This window comes from Bombus vancouverensis, chromosome 1, assembly GCF_051014615.1.
Source record: "Bombus vancouverensis nearcticus chromosome 1, iyBomVanc1_principal, whole genome shotgun sequence".
Taxonomy (NCBI): Eukaryota; Metazoa; Arthropoda; class Insecta; order Hymenoptera; family Apidae; genus Bombus; species Bombus vancouverensis.
This window is the reverse complement of record NC_134911.1, coordinates 18,458,012-18,478,909: the sequence shown is the minus strand read 5'-3', so window position 1 is coordinate 18,478,909 and position 20,898 is coordinate 18,458,012. Positions and strand designations below refer to the sequence as shown.

General features: G+C 33.3%; 1 protein-coding gene across 5 annotated transcripts; it reads right to left on the bottom strand.

The window, feature by feature from the left end:
• Positions 1 to 1,564: 1,564 nt before the first annotated feature.
• Positions 1,565 to 20,599, bottom strand: LOC117153454 (poly(A)-specific ribonuclease PARN). 5 transcript variants are annotated; one of them, XM_076621940.1, is made up of 13 exons: positions 20,433 to 20,599; positions 19,804 to 20,023; positions 17,706 to 17,919; positions 17,071 to 17,346; positions 16,713 to 16,995; positions 16,516 to 16,637; positions 16,209 to 16,435; positions 16,066 to 16,135; positions 15,941 to 15,996; positions 15,779 to 15,865; positions 15,493 to 15,685; positions 4,816 to 4,904; positions 1,565 to 2,266 (listed from the first exon to the last, which is right to left on the bottom strand). In XM_076621940.1, the coding sequence occupies exons 2-13, from the start codon at positions 19,877 to 19,879 to the stop codon at positions 2,175 to 2,177; spliced, it is 1,785 nt and encodes a 594-aa protein (XP_076478055.1). In that variant the 5' UTR covers positions 19,880 to 20,023; positions 20,433 to 20,599; the 3' UTR covers positions 1,565 to 2,174. The 5 variants fall into 5 exon arrangements, with proteins under 5 accessions (XP_076478055.1, XP_076478063.1, XP_033183415.1 ...); XM_076621948.1 differs by having other exon boundaries at positions 19,804 to 20,015; XM_076621954.1 differs by lacking the exons at positions 1,565 to 2,266; positions 4,816 to 4,904 and adding exons at positions 6,892 to 7,102; positions 7,336 to 7,478.
• Between the last annotated feature and the right edge of the window lie 299 nt (positions 20,600 to 20,898).

Here is a 20,898-nt window from a genome sequence, read left to right as displayed (position 1 = left end):
AAATTATTCTATAAGTAATATTTATGTATGTAACTGTTAAATGTTCAAAAATAGGACTTATCTATTCGAAAGATTACATTGATTTAATGTATTAATAAATTAATAAAAAAATATTATAATCAAATATTAAATTTATTAATAGGAACATATTTATTGTAATAATTCTAACTCTTTGTTCCATCTTTTTCGGTAAATCATTAATTTCTCAAAAAATCTTTGAAGCCTTAACTTTCTTTATAGGGTTTTGTAATAATCGAATGAATCGATAATTTATACGTGCTAACAATAAACTTAACTAAGAAATAAAGTGGATAGAGTAATTATTTTCAATTACACATTCTCTTTAGTTTATCTAACGCTCGTAATAAAATAAAATTCCTTTCTCATTCATTACACATTAGCATTGACTTTTCTTGCAGATATCAATTTTACAATCTTTCTAATTGCTGGTTGTAAATTTTAACTGGAAATTCAAAGCGCAAAATAAGAAAAGACATTAGTTATGGGTATGACCTGATAATTTGCCTCCTGTGTCTAAGTCGATATTATTCCCATATCGTAAGTCGTAAAAGTACGCACCAACTTGAATCAGGAACGTAAGCAGTGAACGTGTTAAATGGTGTTTTATTGCTTCAACAGACTCTAAGAAATGCTCGGTTTCAAATGCATGCAAATGTAATGAAATCTTTCGGATGCAAATCATACGTAAACCTAAACATTTATGAGGCTTGAACCTTTAATTTCTTATTAATATCTTAAAATTCTCGAATGATTCAGAATAGCATTGCAGGGGGGATGCGAACACGTTAAAGAACGTTAATTGAACAGGATACACACGAGAAGTTTGTTAGAAACTATTGATTTTTTAGTTGGTTAGTAACTCTATAAAAGTTGCATTAAATAGTAGTATTTTAATGAACTACCAATGATATTTCCCGCGCAAATGGGAACTAGTTTGTAAATATCAATTACTTCCATTTTTTAGTACAGGTTTGCGAAAGCATAGTGCAAGATATGATATGTATTTTATGATACAATAAACATAGAAACATACATATTCGAATTTTTCTCAGATAACACGATATGAGTAAAATATCAAATTTTGTAAGTTTCAAAGAAATAAACACATATACTTCTTTGCAAGTGCTTTCTCTTAAAAACAAATAATCAAACAAAAAAAATACATAAATATCTACGGTATGTTATGGATTAGGCAATTAAATCCCAATATATATGCAAATTGACAGCTTCTAGAGAAAAATGACCTTTAGAAACAACACCGAGCGTTTTAATATAACGATACAATATCTTCAACGTGTTTAGAGAATCGAGAGCTTGACTACTTAATATTTGTTAGATGGCTAAATATTTCAATATTTAAATAATGTAACGAATGAGTAAAAGAATAATAATAAAAAAATTATAAGTATTATTATACTATTAATAGACAATTTACATTATAAGTATTAAAAGTATCAAAGAAAAATTATAATCACTGATTATGAGTAGCGATGCTTATGAAAATATAGGGGTCTTTTCAAGAAATAAATAGCACGACGGAATGTTGATTTTCAGCAAATGCTTTATTGTATTAATCCATTTAGTGTTACATTTGATAATAGACTATATGTAATCTACTAGATGTATAGAAAAAATATTTCGTCAAATCGTATATTTATTTCAAAGTATTTAACAATATAAAGCAGTTTCGACATGAAACTAGATGAGTACATATCTGCGTCAGGTTATTTAGCTACATGTACAATTCACAGATCAGAATACATATATTTGTACTAATTGTGTTTAATGAAAATATTTGATCTCATACGTATAAATATAAAATTTGATAAAAAAATGCTAATTTACAGAACATAATGTTAATTTTTGGTTGACGTGTTATTACGATTCGCTGTTTAATTTAGCGATTAAACGAAACGAGAGGATCAATCATCTACATTTTTAATCGTAAATATTGAATGCTTTTAAGTGCATAAAAAGAAAAAAATAGTGCCATACAAAGTTTCAGTTACTATTGATATCATTATATTGATATTATGAACGAGAAATAAAATACAATAAAATATAGTCGAAATGTTTCAGCATTTTCCAACTTATTCACCGTCTCTCCACAGGACGATATGTTATAATCCGAGACTTGGCTCTTGTGAATAATGCTATTCCCAAGAGTCAGCCTCAGGGAATTTCTGGTTCGTTTTTCGTGCATCAGCTACGTCCGTACGGTCCTTCCGCTTCCGGCGTCGTTTCCCTGTGCACATAACAAAAATCGGTTTATGCGCGACGACATAACCCTTCGAGTTTATTAGTTGATACTAATACTTCATTTTTAATCGATTATTTCATAGATGAATTTATATAGTATTTCGACACATACACACAGAAAAAGAGAGAAATAAAACATATCATTAACGTGTTGTAAATTAGAAAATTTTCTATTTCACACAGTCATTCTTTTGAAACATTACAATATCATCATTAATATGTGACATAACACATGTGTTATAAAATATTCGAATGATTCGTAGACAACAAATCTTGTCTCGATACTGCAGTTTTAATTCTACTAATCATTCCATTATAAAAAATAAAGATTACAAGATTGTACTTATTTTAGTTGTCAATTTATGGAACTGGATATTGCTATTATACAGGTGAAATATAAAATAATTTTGTGAAATCCGATAATAAAAGTAGAATGAAGTATTTTGAGTAATTTCGTTCTGTATTTTGTAATTTACGGTAAATATCACGAGTCGGTACAAATTTAAACAAAATTGAAATTTTTGTTTGAAAGCAGCGTAGAAGTTTGAGTAATACAATTTCTCTTATCAATTAATACAATACCAATAAGTTAACAATCTGATCACAGAAATACAGTTACAAGTGACCACAATTTCATCAATTTTGCACATAACAAAATCGAAATTGTCTTTCACAATGTATTGTCTTACAGTATGTAAATCGTTAATTACAAAGATTCTTCTTATGTAAAGTGCAACAACTCTGTCTTTCCTTTCCTTAAACAGGATGTAAAAGACTCATATATAAAAAAGAGTGTAAAAACTTTCTTAAATAAAATGTAAAAATGTAAATATATAAAATTCTTAGTTTATAAAAATGCCTCAAAAACGCATTCTGATAAATAACTTTCCTAAAAAGCGTATATCCATTCTTTCAATAATTATTAATTGCAAAAGTCTTAAAGCACGTAGTTTTATAATATAAGAGCTTTAATCGAACTTTATTATGATAATTATTATGATGTCATTATTTCACTTTTATGAAAACAATTTATATATCCGCTTTTTTAGACTGGTCATTAGTTAAATTGTATACACAACGCCCAGCCATCGTGGATAGGTAGATGGAGATTCCCTACGGCGAAGTAAAGAGTACAAAACAAACTTTTTGCTGAAACTTCGTTTTATAATCAGTAGATGTGTAACTGAATCAATTTTCGACAAAATCATTCTCCTCGTAAACGAAGTTGCATATACAAACACTTTGTTGTGCATCTTTAACTTATCTTTACATGAGAAACCACCATTCGGTTCGCTGCCACGATAGTTGAGACATTTTGTATACATCGTCACATGTAGCTCCAATTTCAGTTCCGTTGCATAATAATTGCAAGTTCTATACATTTATCAAATGAAATATTTTATAAAAACATGTATAAAATATTAAATACAAAAAAACATGATCATTAAATAATGAAAATCATATATACTAACAATATAGCTTAAGACAAGGATTCCTCTCCTTGACTGTATAGTACCCAGGGCCTCTTTTGAATTAAAAAATAAATACTTTCTAAAAACGTCATCGAACTATTTATGCTTTAAAGTAGAAACAAATTAAGTAAATTTAAGGAATTGACGATCGAGCACCAGGAACAGTCAGCTATCGTTGCATTGTCAACAGCATTATTCTTCGAAATTCGAGTAAAAATCACATTTCATTTCCTTCAATCCGTCTTAATCGCAATGTAATAAAGAAAAATTATAGTAAAAATTTTTGCCAACATGATAAACAAACATTTGCCTCTACTGAATCGTTGTTTAATCCGACTTACATCAGATGGATCAAAGAACAATTCTGAATCATTTTGTTTCTTATCATTTGACAAAAATTTTTTTCTATCAAGCGCCAAGGTATTTTTCGAGCTATGGAATTTTTCTACTACTATCGGTTTCGTTTTCGATTGTTTTTTCGTCCGGTTTCCTAGATGAGGACTAGCTGACGGGGAAGAAGCTGTACTAGACGTCTTTTTCAAGGAAAACGAAGATTCAACTGACGCTTCACTTTCTTTATACTTTGTCGAAACGGATGACTTTCTCTCAGACAATTTATTACTACTCGAACCAGTTTGCATTGACACAGATTGTTGACTCGTGCCTTTGTTAGAATTATGTTTCTTTGTTTTTCCCGGCTTGCAGCTACGATTGCTTAATGTCAACGAATTATGACGATCGTCTTTGGCCGTGTTCGACGACTTATTTTCAGTACTTTTTGAAACTTCCCTCGTGTCGTCTACCTTGTTATCGTTATCAGATCCCGCGTTTCGTTTCATTATCGTGTATTTCGGCACCGCGTCCTTCTTTCGTTCGTTCTGGAAATCCGTAGGCAAACTAAGGCTGTTCTTTAATTTGACTTTCTGCTCGACCTTCACTGGCTCTAATAAGAGCGGCTCGACGGCCTCGTGATAACTTCCACGGGGCCTCGATGTGGCTCTCGATCGTTCATGAGGATAGGAGCAAGGGATGATGGACTCTGATGATAATTCGGGGTCATTACCTGTGGCTACTTCCCAGCCATCGTCGTCCTTAGTGGTCTTCACGCCGTTCGTTGGCACGGAGTTTTCCCCTTTCTTCGGCGAGCCAGCCCTACAATACAAAAAGTACCAAAATAGGCGCTATCCTCTTTGACATAACCTTTTTTTTTTTTTTATAAAAATTCTATGTCTTAAAAAGTAGACGAGTAGAATTAAAGGCGTAAAGAGTTATTGAGAAATTCATTAAATGCCAAGGCAGAAATTACATTAATGGCGAGTGTTCGGAGGCACTTGTTCACCGCTACAAGTAAATACATAGTTATTCTATTTTTATATAAATTATCTTTTAGTGTCAGTTATTTCTATTTTTTCCGACCATTTGCAAAATTTCAGAGTATCAACTCTGCCCATAGACTTGATTCGCATATCGAATAGTTTATAGTCTACTATATACATTGAGACAGAGAATATACGAAGCAAAGGACGAAGAGAAATTTTTCTTTCGATCATCGAGGAACGTCAGTTTTAAACAACATTACAAATATCATACATAATCCAAACGTTTACAGCAATCAAACTAAACACTACTGTAAATGTATATACGTTGATACGAAGGACCAAATGGCTAATTGACAGAACAACCGAGTCAAAGTTAGAATTCTGTTGTTCGTAAACCACGCGCGATATCGTACAATCAACGTTTCTTACATACATCATTTTGCAATCATTTTCGTGCAACCATATCCTGTTGTGTATCTGTCTAACTGCTGTAATATGTTGAGATATGTAAAATTTTCTATACGCAGGATACTGTGCTCGAACGTTCGAAACATTCACGGGTACAAGTCACGCGTATTTGTCGTGTTTACGTATGCATTTCGCGATCGTGCATAAAAAGGCGTCGATCTCTCTCCCGTGTACGCATTGTACCGATTACTTTTATACCGAACGAGCACGATTATTGGGCAAAGTTTACGCAAAAAATAGATCAATTGCCTTTAATCGTGCGCTATCGAGCATTAAAGAGTGGGAAGAATTTATTCGGTGCACGTGTTGAAGCTTGCCACGGAAATGTTACCGCAACTGTGACCACAACTTATGAATATGCAGCATCACGTGCGTGCATGCGGTGTACATCGTCGTTAAGTATGGCTGATCAGTGCAAGAATGTCAGATATCCTGTCAACTGGGAATTTTCTTCCAATCCGTGCCTTTCGCGAACATCAACCATGTCACCAGCTGGAATGGCTGAAGTTAACGAGTCTTCGAATCGCTCCTTCTCCCCCTGCGTTAACGAACCTAACTCAGGATATATTTTGACTTGACGGTATTCACAAGTCGAAACGGCTGCGTAAATTGTGCATTTTTATGGTTGTAAATCACGTTAAGATACTTTCTCTATTCTTGAACTTTGTCGAGGCTGAAACAGGTTTCGATGAAAGCGTATACCTCGAAATCGAGAGGGTTTGATGCGGATTGCTATGAATCTGTAATTAGAGATCTTTTGTTGTTTTCGTTGAAATAAACGACGTAGATTCGAAACGTGCGAAATAATGATAAATTATACTAAATACGACACCTGCTTAATAATAAAAACAATATTAACAGTGAGCAACAACGATGCCGGCCGAGCAACCAAGAGTTGAGAATTTTTCTCCAGAACGAAAATACCAGTTCTTAAAGAGATAGAAAAGAAATGGTAAGGGAAGAGACAGTTAATGTAAAAGAAAGAAAGTAAGAGTAAGGCGGGAAGACTTGGAGAAACTGAGAAAATAACAAGTGAGAGAATCGAATGTAATCGAAAAGATCTAGACCTGATTGATACCTTGGAGATTATGAATAGAAAATAGGGAAAGAATTAGGAAAAGTTAAAAATGTAAAAGATTTTTAAATAGAAATAGAATTAATATCCTGGCCACCAAATTTGTACAGAAATGATTGGATTGCCGTAGAAAAAATCGTGAGATGCGTAGATAAAAAATAATATTTTTGAAAAGGTGGAAAAAGCGCAGGTAGATGATATAAACGATAAAGACCTTATGGCAGTGTTGTAATTGCGGCGCATGCTCGAGTTCAAAAATAAATTAAATTAGCGTATATTCGTTCAATTCTTGGTTTTATTTTCAGAAAAATAATTCATTCTAGTAAAACATGTCGTTTACGATCTCCCTAAGATACGCAACGATTCGTATATCCGTTTCATTGCATCCCTTCCAACAGTATATAGCGAATCTCAGTCCGCGCAAGTAGTGCTCCATCCTGTGCATTGTTCCATTAAAACTAATCCTTTCGAAGGGATTGAAACGAATTCTGCAATAAAATGTTGCAATTACATATATAAACTTTTAAACAAGTAGTCGCACACAGCAACATATACTGTTAACGTCAAAGAAAAAGTAATTGATTAATAACGTAAAATGACGTAATATACGTTACAATTGAGTTATTCATTTACGTACGCTGTTAATATAAATTTTAGATTGCGAAAGCACGAAAGGAGTTTCTGTAATTTACTGAATTTCGTAATTAAGAGGTCAACGCACCGTCAGGATGATATGATATTACTCCAGAAATGTAAAGACGCTATCCTCGTGGAAAACGAGGAAAGAATGTCCTTATCCTTTGAACAAGCCTTAACGCATTTTGTTGGAGGTACGATCCCATTGTCACAACCCTGGCAGCAATCCTATGAGACAGACAGATCAGACTCGCTGGCAACGCGGTATTAATAAGGCGCCCACGTGCCCGACCAATTACTACGTTCATAACTCTCGTCATTTCACGGAATGGTAACTGCGTTATAACTACAAACACAACGGGTGACTGCCAAGCATTTTATTATATCCCAGACCGAAACCTTGAACTTTGTGCATCTCGTATCTGTGTAAACGTAAACTTCCGCGAAAGCATTGAATAACAAGGAATTCTATGCGAGTATAGCTCGAATTATTTCAGGACATTCCGATTATTATTCCGAAACTAGATATTCCCATTCGCGTTCGCCGGTTAATGCATGCGAACGTGTCTCGAATCGAGACAACGTGTTGCGTGTAAAGGGATGCGAGTTACGGCCCCATAGTTTTTCAAGTATTCGTGACCATACGATATTATTGTCAATGAAAGTTTACAGATTCCGAAAGACTGACGATGATTTGATCAAAAGAACGAAGTGAGTTTAAATTTGTTACATACGACCATACAAGTTTCTTCTCTGATAAGATATTCGTTTATGTTTAATCTGAAACGAGAGCCTATACGTAAACAGCTAGATGTCCTGGAATTTTCAACGATATTTTAAACAGAAAATGCTATTTGAAAACTACAAGATGAGTTAAATTTCGCAATAAAAGTTTTCTCAAACTTCTTTCGCTCTTTATGTTCTTCTCGTCAAATTAAAATACCTGAATTGTCTTTGATATTCGAAGGATTTAATGCGGATCTTCGTAACTTAATTTCAAATGTAAAAAGAGGTTGATAGTAGGGTAGAGAAAAAATTAATTTCCCAGAATGCGAAATCGACTCGGAAATAACGCTAATGAGGTAGCAGCCCAACGAGTATACATACTTTGAAGAAAAAGACAGTGAAAGATGAAAATAAATTGCAAAAAGAAAAGAAAAATTGGAGGCATGTTAAACGCATTACAGCCGCGATCCCGAAGGCATAATACAGATACAGGGGTTGTGCTCGGATACAAGATATACTAGCTGCTCTAAAGTATTTGCATTATGCATGGAAATCTACTACCTCCTGCTAGGTGCAAGTACCTTTTTCAAACCACAAACATTATCTCGACGCATGAAAATATCATCAGATATTCCCATAAAGCCAACCCATTAGACGTCAATACTGTTTCTAACAGATATAATACGTCTGACTTTTTCGCTTATTTTCTCTGTCAATCTCATGCAACCCGATAACATGACACTTACATAAAACGCGCCTCGTTCTTCACTGGGAATGTTGACATCTTACTTAGAAAATACCGACACAACATTATAATTTCGCTTTCAAAGATTTATGCCATACAGTTAAAATACAATGGAATTGATTCCATGGAATCAAACGATACAAAAACATTATACTTTTATTAATACTCTACTGATTACCGATACTTCCTTTTCATTGAGTCGCAGAAAAGAGTTCTACAAAACGTTAAAAATCATACGGTTACGATGAAATAGATAAAACGTTAGGTTACCTCCTCGAAAGCTAAAGAAACAAAGTTATGGTTCTTGTCTATCAAAATAACACTTCTGACCGTGCGAAGATTATTTACAATTAGATTGTACCGGCATGGCACTCGACGATCAGCGATCCTACAGCGTTATTACTGGCTTTTTCCGTAATAAGCCAATTTATCCCGAACGCGGTTAAATTTTAATCTTTTTCTAATCTGCGGCACTGGAAGAGGCTACGTATTGGCCAGATCGGATCCACCGCTTCAAGGCAGGTAATTACGAGAGTGGTCGAGCGCGGTAACCTGTTTCATCGTGGCAATTAATATACACGCGTGGAAGAATGGGACAATTTTTTTTGGCCGCATTAGTAATGAAACATACGAGGCATAAATGAAATTTATTGAACAGTCTCGGAACGATCGAAGTATAAATTCGTGTCCCGTGGTTCGATAACCGTGTCGACCAAGTTCGACCTGCCTAATGGCCGTTCGACGTAATAAAAATTCTCACTGTTGCTACAACGTTCGCGTCGTTCGTACCACTTGCTGCATGGTGACGAGCAGGAATTTATTGCGATCAACTCACCGGCTCGATACCGACGCAACCGAAGTAGATGTCTAATAATCTCTTTAATAAACGAATTGCCGTTGCAATAAATAACATTTAATAGGCGTGCTACGTGCGATTCCTTTCGAAGGTGGGAAGTAATCTAGCTGGGCCGAGGGTTAATGTCCCGCCGCGCCGGTTGATATTAATAGCTTAATGCACAGCCGCACAGTGATCCGCCTCGTAAATCGTCATTACTTGCCGCGAATTGCTTCGATTCGCGGGCTGTCCATTGAAATCACCAGGGTGTAGTTACGCCGCCAGATATGCAAAGTGACCAGACCCTTCGTCACCGCTGTTTCTTGCGCGCACGAAGAAAAGTTTTAATTACACGCGGGGTAATGAGATATTGCCGTCTGCTTTCATTTGCAGAGCAAATTATAATTTTAAACTGATAATACGTTGTTCGATTTGTTTTATCAACGTCCTCGGAATGCAAATGCCTACTCGCTCGATAATAAAATTATTAATGCGTTTTTAAAAGTATAATGTCAATAACATTTCCTTTTTAACTAACGTTACAAAGAAAAACTGACATAATACGTTTCACTGCACTCCGCCTGATCCTATTTACACTACGTTAACGAGTAATTAAGGATATACTACGAAACAAGTCGAACAAAAGTTAAAACTTGTTGCAGACGTTAACCGCACTTAACGATAATCAGACTAATATATTCGAATAACGTACGCTATATTTATTCAATACGAGCATTGTAAGCTATTCAATTAATACAGCAACGTTATCTTTCTATAAACGAAAATGAATAATATAATTGAAAGTCCTTTATACTATCAATTATAAAGTAAGGATGAGACTTGTATCATTTTTCATCCTCATATCAACCACCTTCAAACCGATTACGCTATAACCAATTTTCGCGATACTTCGATAACAAAACAAACGTACAAATTTCCCTACAATCTGCACTTTCGTCCACCTTCGATCCACCTCCGCTTGCCTCAAACCACTTAACCATAGGAACGAACCAGATGTAAAGCCTAGAACAAACCCTATTTCAAAAGAATAATCACACACGACCAGTCTTTCTTGGTAAAGAAGAATAAACGAGACAAGCGACAATAACAAACAAGAGTACTCAAAATTAATAAAGCACCGCGAGGGTATCGAAACTATGTCCGTGGATAGGCGCGCGCAGTCACGGCACGCGAACCAACATCGTCGATAAATTACTGGTCGCGCACGGTGTTTCCGCGTGACACGAAAGCTTCGTCCAAAGGAAAGAAGCTTCTCGTGCACACGACCGAAGGATAGCTGGGGCACTCCAGAACGCGGCAACAGATAAAAGTCGCATGCGACACAGAAGCAGTCCGCGATGGTGTTGGCGCGCGTTTGCGGAGTGATGCATTGGTACCGCCAAGTGATATATGCTTATGGGGCATGCCAGAGTACCGAACACGCACATGCACACGCACACGCGCACTCATGCCCAAGACTAGGTAAGAGATACACGTGCGTCCGGCTACGGCGTGTTCATTATGTACTTCGGCGAATCATAAAGCAGACGCGGAGGGGGAGTGAAAAAATGAAGGATTAAAGTCGCGAAGAATTTTCCGACCGGATCCGAGCAACCGAGTCGGAGAACGCAAAGAAATCAGACGAGTGCGTATGTGTGTGTTGAGGCCACGACTTTTCCGATCGATATGATTTAAATGGCGTTTTAAGAAAGCGAGATCCACTGAGAAAGAAAAAACGGCGCGCCGGTGTTCAACTCAAATTGTAATTTATACGGCTATTACCGGGCCACACGTTGACCATTATAAATTGTCGCTGTATCTGCTGGCGTTCTTATTTATAGTTGGCAAATAAATACCGCGATAATACGCCGCGGCCACGGCGTATTTGCGATTCTAATAGCCGTGCATTTAGCACGGCGCGGTACATTCGGGTAAACGCGAATGACGCATGGCGAGGGTAATTAAGCAATTACGGGAGTACAATGTTCTTGTCGCTCGGGGGAGAATAAATGTTCGCGTGCCGTCCTGGGATTGTAACGAGGAAAGTGATTTCGAATGGAATTAAATTCCTGTAACTTGTGCGCAGGGAGATGGTTTATTTTTCAGGGTGAATTTTTAAGTACTTATATAAATACTTGGGCTTAGAAATTGTAATTTTTAACGAGTTATGCTCGATGAAACTTGGATACAGTAGGAACTAAACTTACTAGAAATGATCGATGTTAAGTATTTATTGATAACGAGGAGTATAAAGAATTAACTAAATTTGAATTTATGAAGATATTGTAAATGAATAGAATTAATTAATTAATTAATCTTGCTTATAGAATAACGATGTTAATTTAAGAAGTTTCTGACCAACCTACAGAATCCAAAATACTGTTTATCAATGGGCCGTTTGGTTCGATAAAAAATGCCTATGGTCAAGGTAGAACAAGTCAAAAAGAAAGTGAACAGAAATGTACAGCGATTCAACAGAGGTAGTAATTATCGTTAGAAATTTCGTAAAATTTCCTTAGCTTGGCAAATTCAGATTTTTATGAATGCAAGGAAATGAAGAATCTCTAGAGATATGTTTCACTCCTGAAATATTAAATTATAGATTACGCACTTTACCGTGGATAGTTTGTATATACATTTTTGCACGTTTAAATGTGCTATAAATACACGAACATCCGCAGTCTAGTTATCATTAGTAGCTGTTATGTCTTCTCCTAGAGAACATAAAATCTTTCAAATTTCTTATAGATCATCAAAGTCTCGCGTCCTGAATTCTTGTACCTAACTAAATACATACTTAACATTTTGTGTTGCATTAATTATGTACATAGCTGTCGAACGAATAAGTATCTTTAATCATTTCGTGCGACGTATAATAATGTTGATAATTCAACAGCATAGTAACTAAACGGTAAAATGAACAGAAGAAACTGGTACAGGATACTCACCAACGAACTAGTTTGATTGCGAGCACATATGTAGCATTTTCTTTTTCTTTTTTTTTTTTTAGTAAAGAAGTGTATCCTCCGATTCCAATTTGAGAATCCATCCACAGTAGCTGTCCACGTGTCAGATGTAACTGATTCATACGCGTGCATTTGCATTGCGGTCGCGTCCTCGTCGAGCGACACGACACGTTATTCGAAGCGTGTTACATTATTCTAATCAAGACCCTAATACCAGCATACTTTTGCTTTTATTCGCACGTGGGCAATGCGGCTCGTTTGTACTCGTAATAGTCGCGATCGGGCAGGGAATTATATGTCGCCGCGATTCGACTCTACGGGCGGTTTCAAGCTGTCTTTTCATTCCAAACAAACCATTTTCTCTCTAAATTTTCTCAAACATATCGATTTATATAGTACAATTTAATACGAATAGGTTTTGTTCCACTGATCATTCTCAACTTGGTCACTAATAACCATAAGAGGTGCGTGTGACCTCAAACAAACAATAAAAAAAGAAAAATATTCTCTCTATTTCTTTCCTACTTTCCCACGAGGGATTTCACAAAAGCTTTGGGAAAACTAAATTAGATTTGGCTTATTATTTTATAAATTATAAAGTATTATGTATCTATATATGAGTAATCAATCGTTTCGAATATTACATGGAATATCTTGACAGTACTACATTTGAGATATAAGGTTTCTAGTTAATCCACTGAATATAAAAATTGCTTAATTTGTAGAAAGACAAGATGAAGGACTTTATTTTTTTTCAAATCTCTTCTTGCAAAAATATCAATATTAAGTACATTTTTAAATAAAAATTAATAATAAATAAGGATATTATCTTTGATTAATCGACCAAGTTGTAACCATTTTCCAACTTGCAGTATAATAATAATTGTATTGATTAAGAGAATTATATATATATATCCGTTTTATCTATTTAGAACTGCATAACATTAGCTAATAACCAATTTCGTTAAATACATCTTAAAATGTGTAGGGTAATATGAAGGTAAAAGAAAAGACATAATTTTCTTCCACTCTGTCCAATTCCTACAACATCGTCAAAAAGTCATAGTTGACATATAATTTTTCAACCATATAATAACAAGTTTCCTCCTGGAATAATTTACAACATACCCATCTAAAACACATAATTAAGAAAGTCCAAGTTACTACTTGCTAAAGTACTTGTGTCTAACATTATATGAAACAACATTAATTCCCTCTTTCGATTTCATTCGTAAATCTTGTAGGTTCATTAATCATAGCTTAGAAGTCATTTTTCAATACGCATCGATCAATTTATTGATACTCGCCAGATCGATACTCGATCGGCGCATCCGATAAGTTCCGTCGGCAAGGGCGAGGAACTCTGATTTACTGGCGACTTTAGCATCATGATGATCACGAGAAGGAACGAAGTGGCAAAGGAGTGGACGAAGAAAGAAGAAGCATCGAACGAACCAAGCACAAGAGAGAGAAGAAGAGTACAGGCGGCATGGGAAGCAGGAGAAAGAGGAAGTCAAGACACGCGTGTAACAAGCGTCGCTGGCATTAATTTAAAATGAGCTCTACGACCCTATGCAAATCTTTCGTGTACAGGAAATTCTCAGAAGTCGACTATAGCTTGAAACGTTGTCTCCCTCTGCTCATCCACACCCCTTCTGTCCGCTTTGCGGCGATGCTCGCTTGAAATTATTATTGTGCACACGCGCAACTCATTCCGCACTCCCCTATAACGCGTTAACTTCCTTCTTTTAAACTATGAAACGCTACCTCTTGCCAGCGTTTAATATCCCGCATCCCGCGACATCAACAGTATCATCCTTGGCTAAGATAACTTATGACTATGATGGACTGAGCTATGTGCCGCCACTCGTTACCATCATTATGCTCATTCATCGAAGATACCGCTGTAGATGTTCGCGACAAGCAATAAAATTAGTCGATAGAAATTACGGCGATCGAGCGAAATGCATGATCGAAAAGCAATAAATCAACGAGCCAAGAGAAAAAACAGTCGTAACTATCGAGAAGCTGAGAAATTAACGAGGGAAACTTGGTAATTTTATATCAAGAGGCACAACATAATGCAACATTACATCTGCATAATATGTTGCCTTATGTGTTCAAAATTGGGGAAAAGTTTCATTTATATAAGATTCATAGGTGGTGTAGAGGAGATACTTAACACGTTTGCCATTATACTGAATTAAAGCAATACGTTTACCGGATACTATGTTCTGTTTTTTGAATTATTACTACAACATATACATACAATCATATATAGGCTGTTCACGCTATTAGTAGTTTGGCCAATGTTTTTCTCAAACGGTAAACGATAAGTACGAGGAAAAAATGAAAGAGAAAGAAGATGAAAGGTTGTAAATGAAATACGTATTCACGATAATACCTTTTTTGCAAGTGGAAAAATGCATGTTCATTTTGCAGCTGCACTAGTTTTTCTTTTAATGAAAGGCTTCCCTTTTGTTTGCATAAATCGAATCCTTTTGTCATTCTACGAAAAAAAGATAAATAGAGTGACATGGCCGGACACTGATTAAACTTAAAAATATTTTAACTTTAATTTTGTAGAATTTATCATATGTAAGACAAAGAAAACATAGATACAAGGGTACTCCGTTTCATCTTTCCTTGTTTTTCATAAAGAGATATTATCGTGAATATGTAGTTGATTTATAACCATTCGTCTTTTTTCTCTTTCATTTTTTCCTCATACTTATCATTTATGAGAAAAATACTGAGTACTAATAGCGTTAACAATCTGTATATAAAGTTAAAAAATAAAATCTGAATATCACACATGTGGTGATAGTGTGATGCTGGTAGTGAATATGTTAAAGGTTATTCAAGGGTTGTTTAAAGTTAAGAAACCTGTGATGTAAGAATGATTCATTAAGAATAAATCGTTTGATTCCAAACTAAAAATATATATGTATTCATTGTAATTATGCTTACTCATACGAGGATAATTTCCGTTTACGATCTCCTGCGCCAACGGTCACCCCTAGAGAAGCTTGATAATCAGCATACCTTTGAATCTTATAGGTATTCGTTTTACCTAGAATTTTCATTACTGCGTTAACTTGATCTCGACGGTATAGTCCTATATATGCAGACGTGTCATTTAACCATGACACATGCACACCTCCTGTAATAGTTATATCAATTACATTAAAATAATAACATAAATGTTGGTGCGGATTATCTAATAAATGAAAGAATTTTGTAACTGTATACTTACCAAACGGACTAAACAATTGAGATATATCATTAAACCTCCACTCTTTTGGGAATGTTATATGTAATATATGATCTCTATTTGGATTAGCTGACAAAGAAAACATATATTATTAACATAAGATTCACCTTAAAATATATGAATAAAAAGGTAAGATTTACTTACGATCTTCTCCGACAAGGTTTATGTACGGAATATCTTTCAATCTTGCTATGAGGAGTCTATAACAAAATAATAAATTAAACGCTATAATAGACATGATAAATGATATTAAATGTAATAACACCTACTTGTTTAGAAAAGGGTCGAGTAATGATGAATCCGATAAAACTATCGGCACTTCGGGGTTTTGTAAGGAACCTGAAAAAGAATATTCCTAGTGAAAAAAGTTTACAGATCATGTTCTTAGGATAAAATCATGTCAGTTACTAACCAAGATAATTAGACAATGCAATGAAACATATTCCAGTTATATATGCATCGTAACCGGCCTCGTGACATTTTTCTGCTAGCGTTGAATAACTTCTGCCATCGATAGGTTCCACTTCTGTAATTTTAAACGGTGATTTACTAACTGTTTCTAGCAATATACCTAAATTCGACGATGGTACATTTTCCTTGAATTGCTGCGAATGGCAAATTATTTTTGTATCTAAAATTCTATAAAAAAAATATCATATAATAATCATATTTATTAAAATATAACAGTAATGTTCAGAAAAAACGTAGGAAACTCTTACCTTGGAAATAGACCATGAAGAAGAGACTTAAATTCCAAATATGATTCTGGCAAATATCCAAAAAATTGATGTATTATATGACAGAGATCTAGTAACATATTGTGACCAACTAATAACTTTCCCTGAAATAAAAATATGTATCATTATAGATTACACCTCACTTACTTGATAAATTAAACACGATTAACAAAACGCACAGAATCTGAAATTTTTCTCATGAGTATACTTAATCCAACTGCATGTTGAATTTCTTCTCTTTCTTTCTCTCTTTTTTCAATCTCCCTTTGTTCTTCTTCTTCTTTAGTTCCTAATCTTTGTATAACGAGATTACATCCAAAATTCTCCATTTTACTTTCAATCCTCAATTTATTTGGCCACCTCAGCTTTGCTTCCTGATAAACTAGTCGTCTAATAAAAGCACCACACTTATCAATCACTAGTTCTTCTTCTTCAGAAGCGATGAATTCATCCATCTTTCTACTAAAATGGTTTTCAATTAAATTTCGTTTATATTAATGATGGAGAAACGTTGTTTAAAACTAAAATTATTTTTACCAAATATCCTCGATCTGAGGCCTCTCAACATCCGTAATAGGCAAAATCTCTAATGTTTCATCCCTTATCTTTTGCTTCTCCTCCAATCGTTTGATCAATTTTTCTTCTTCGCTTGCAGTTAAATAAGGAATGCCTAATTTGAAAAGTTTATTGAAGTCGAATTCTTGCGATGCTAAAAACGACATACTGGATGTCTGACACATGAATCTCAAATCCGGAGCTGTACGATTTAGGGGACGCGGAAAAACGTAAAAATTGTATGATCGTTGATTGTACCTACAAAAAAAGAACGATTATATTAACACAAATCTGGAAATATATATAGACACGAACACCCTGTTAATAAGCAATCAGACATACAATCAGTTTATAATAGTAAATTAATATTATAGCTGCTGAAAATGTTGATACTTATTAACTGGATTATTAACTTAACTGAATAAAAAATTACTTTAATAAATTTTCAAATTAGCAAGAATATTTAGTACTTGAAAAATAATAGGTATTTACAAAAATCTATTATATATATGCCATATATTTATCTATTTAGTAAAATATTAATGCATGAAATTTTAATTTGAAAACATTTTATTCAGTTAAAATTGCAAAAGTGTTTATTAAGATCAACTTCGTACTTTTGAGTTTGTGTATTAAATGTAAATACAGAAAGGCCAAATTGTATTAGAAGAAAATCCATTGATCCCGATCTCAATTTTGCATAATACTGAGCAGGTGTGTCAAAGGCACCAGCATCAGGCCCTGAATTCAGTCCTGTAAATTCACCATCAATGGCAAGGAATGTTGCATTTTTTATAACTTCGTCCAATTCCACAAGGACTTCTCGAAAATCTGTAAAAATTTTCGAAACTTTACTTGTATCAAACATTGCATTGATTTTAGTTACTTTGTTTATATCCTACTTCATATATATTCGTGATGATTGAGAAAGGAATTTTTAGAATTATTTATAGAATCATTATTAATTATTGATAACATTTATTATTACATTATAATAAATATCAATCAAGTATAACAACAACGATGCATCTTTTTCATTTATGATAAATTATTATATGTATATATTAAATTTAAGAATAAAACTAGAAAAATATATTAATTTGAAACATAGTAGTAATTCAATTTCGCGCTGATATACGGAAAGGATGTCTTCAGTGATCAAAGGTTGGTAGCATGTAGTGCTTTTAGGATTTTCAAATCTAACGCATTGGTCCGCGTCACAGTGCGATAGTTATTGTTAAATTAGTGTAATAGATAAGTAATTAATCACTACACTATGTTATTTTTATAATGTTCTATGCAAAATAGTACTATGCATAAATAATTGTGACGAAATTCATGATGCGACGTTATAAAATGAATTCAACATTGCGACCAGATGTAATAGAGAAGCGCGGGATTTCTCCGAGAAAAAAGGTAACGCAAATTTTCAAATTGTGAAATATATATATGTATAAACTATATTTTAATTTTCATACAAAGATTTTGTTTGCACACGTACACTACATATACTTAGAAAATAACATTCAACATTTAGAAAAGTAAATACTCGAGAATTTTTTCATTTCAAATAATTCCAACTAAAGATAAAATAATAGCAGGCACTGATCTGACTTGATCATTGTCATTGGAGAAAATTTATAAATATATATTATATATATAATATTAATTTGAAGAATATCGCAATTTAACTCAGATAATAAATAAAAAGTCATTCATAAATGTAATACAAAATAAATTACATGAATTATTGAAACAATTTAATAAAAAAAGATAAGAATCACATTGAAAGTAATAGCTCTATAGTTATATTAATCACTTAAATGCTTTAACGATACACTTGATAGATATAATCTTTTCTTCTTATCTAAATATACTTAATAAACTTATATCCATGCAAGAAGACATGTTTAAAATAAAAATATCCTTTCACAATAATAACAATCTTTCTTGCTTAAATTTTGAAATATACAGATTGTATAACCAAAGTATCTATTTGTGATTAGTTTGATATTTTGAGAATAAAGATAATTAGCAATACCTAATGATGCATATATATAAACAAAAAATAAAATTACATATAATACAATGTCAACATATTTTGGATAAGCATGGTATTGAAAAATATTTTATTCATAGTTACTATTTAAATATTTTTAATTACTTATAGTAGGAAATGGATCAGGCTATGAAGTGAAGAAAGTCATATTAATATAAAACATTAAACTTATATTTTCAGTTCCTGCAAATATATAAATTAAATTGAATCAAAAATTATAATATTCATATTTTCATTATTTTAGCTACGCTATATCAGTATGATGTTCATATTATTTATAGATAATTATCTAAGTCTAACCTTATATAACTCTAAAATAACTATATATCTTCCTTTTATATAGATGACATATAGTATATTGCCTAATATATTAAATTCGATTAATAGAGTTTATTATTTGCAATGATATTTTAGAAATACACAGTTATACAAAAATAGATAAATAGTATTGTATTGAGAGATTGATTGTTAAATTTTTTATGGATATATATATATAGATAAACAGTATTATATAATAGATAAATAGTATTATATTGAGAGATTGGTTGTTAAATTTTTCATGGATATATATATATATATAGCTAACAACATTGTTTCCGTAATATTACTATGTTATAATATCATTATGATAGTGTTATTGTAATACTGTACATTACTTTGATTTCTTTCTTGCACACTGTGATTGACGCTTACATTGCTGGATACTGCTGAATTCTTGCGATTGTAATGCATTTTGTTAAAAATATTATATTTTCTATCACGAGTTCACAATAATTCCATCTTCAGCATTTTGTTTATTGCGCCAATTACATCTTAATAAACGCTGAAATTTACTATATCCACTCCAAATCATACAAAACATCATAACCTAAAAAGCTGTAGATTACTTTCAAACAATCATATTAGTTATCAAGAGATATAAAAAACACAATATTATATAAAACGTTTCCACCAAAAGTTTATAAGTTACATATGTAATACTGCAATTTCATAAAGTAGTTACAAAATTTTATCAAAATCTATGCAGCAACAATAGCACGTCACGTGAGAAAGACAAATTTTGTTTTATGCTCTAATTTAATCTTTTCCTGATAACTGTTCACATTTTCATACGTTTAATTTTAAATAAACAACGTGTTCGTGTATAGAATCTTCATATTACAAATTAATTATAAAGGAACTACAATATCATAAATATAATTATAAATGTAATAATTATAAATAATCCCACTCTCAATCATCATAAAAGCTGACAGTATAATGTTTATTTTTTACGATTACTCACTCAAAGAAGTCACTTCCATCTTTTTTTAACCTTGCTCTTACTTATCTACACTGAACTTACAACGGACATCTTCTATTTCTTTCCCGGAACTGAAATTAGACGCGAAAATTAACGGGGTCCATCGATCCTACACGATCTTCTCGTAGTTGACCACATTAAGTAAGTAAATCAGAATGAGGACTCTATAGATAAAAATAACATCATACATGGATTGCCATCTGGAGTATAACTGACATACTATTTCCCCACTCTGCATTTATTATGTTTGAAAATCTAACGTAACGTAACTACCGATGAGGTACAGAGTAGATGGTACATCACGGATCTGATGCTTAATACTTTTTTGTGTCCCACGTTTTTGAGGTCATCATTTTCATGTCACATGTGACGTTATCGACTCTGTATAATACTAGCATAGACGAAATCTCGCTTGTGATACTAGTTTGAATGAAAAGTCTTTTATGAA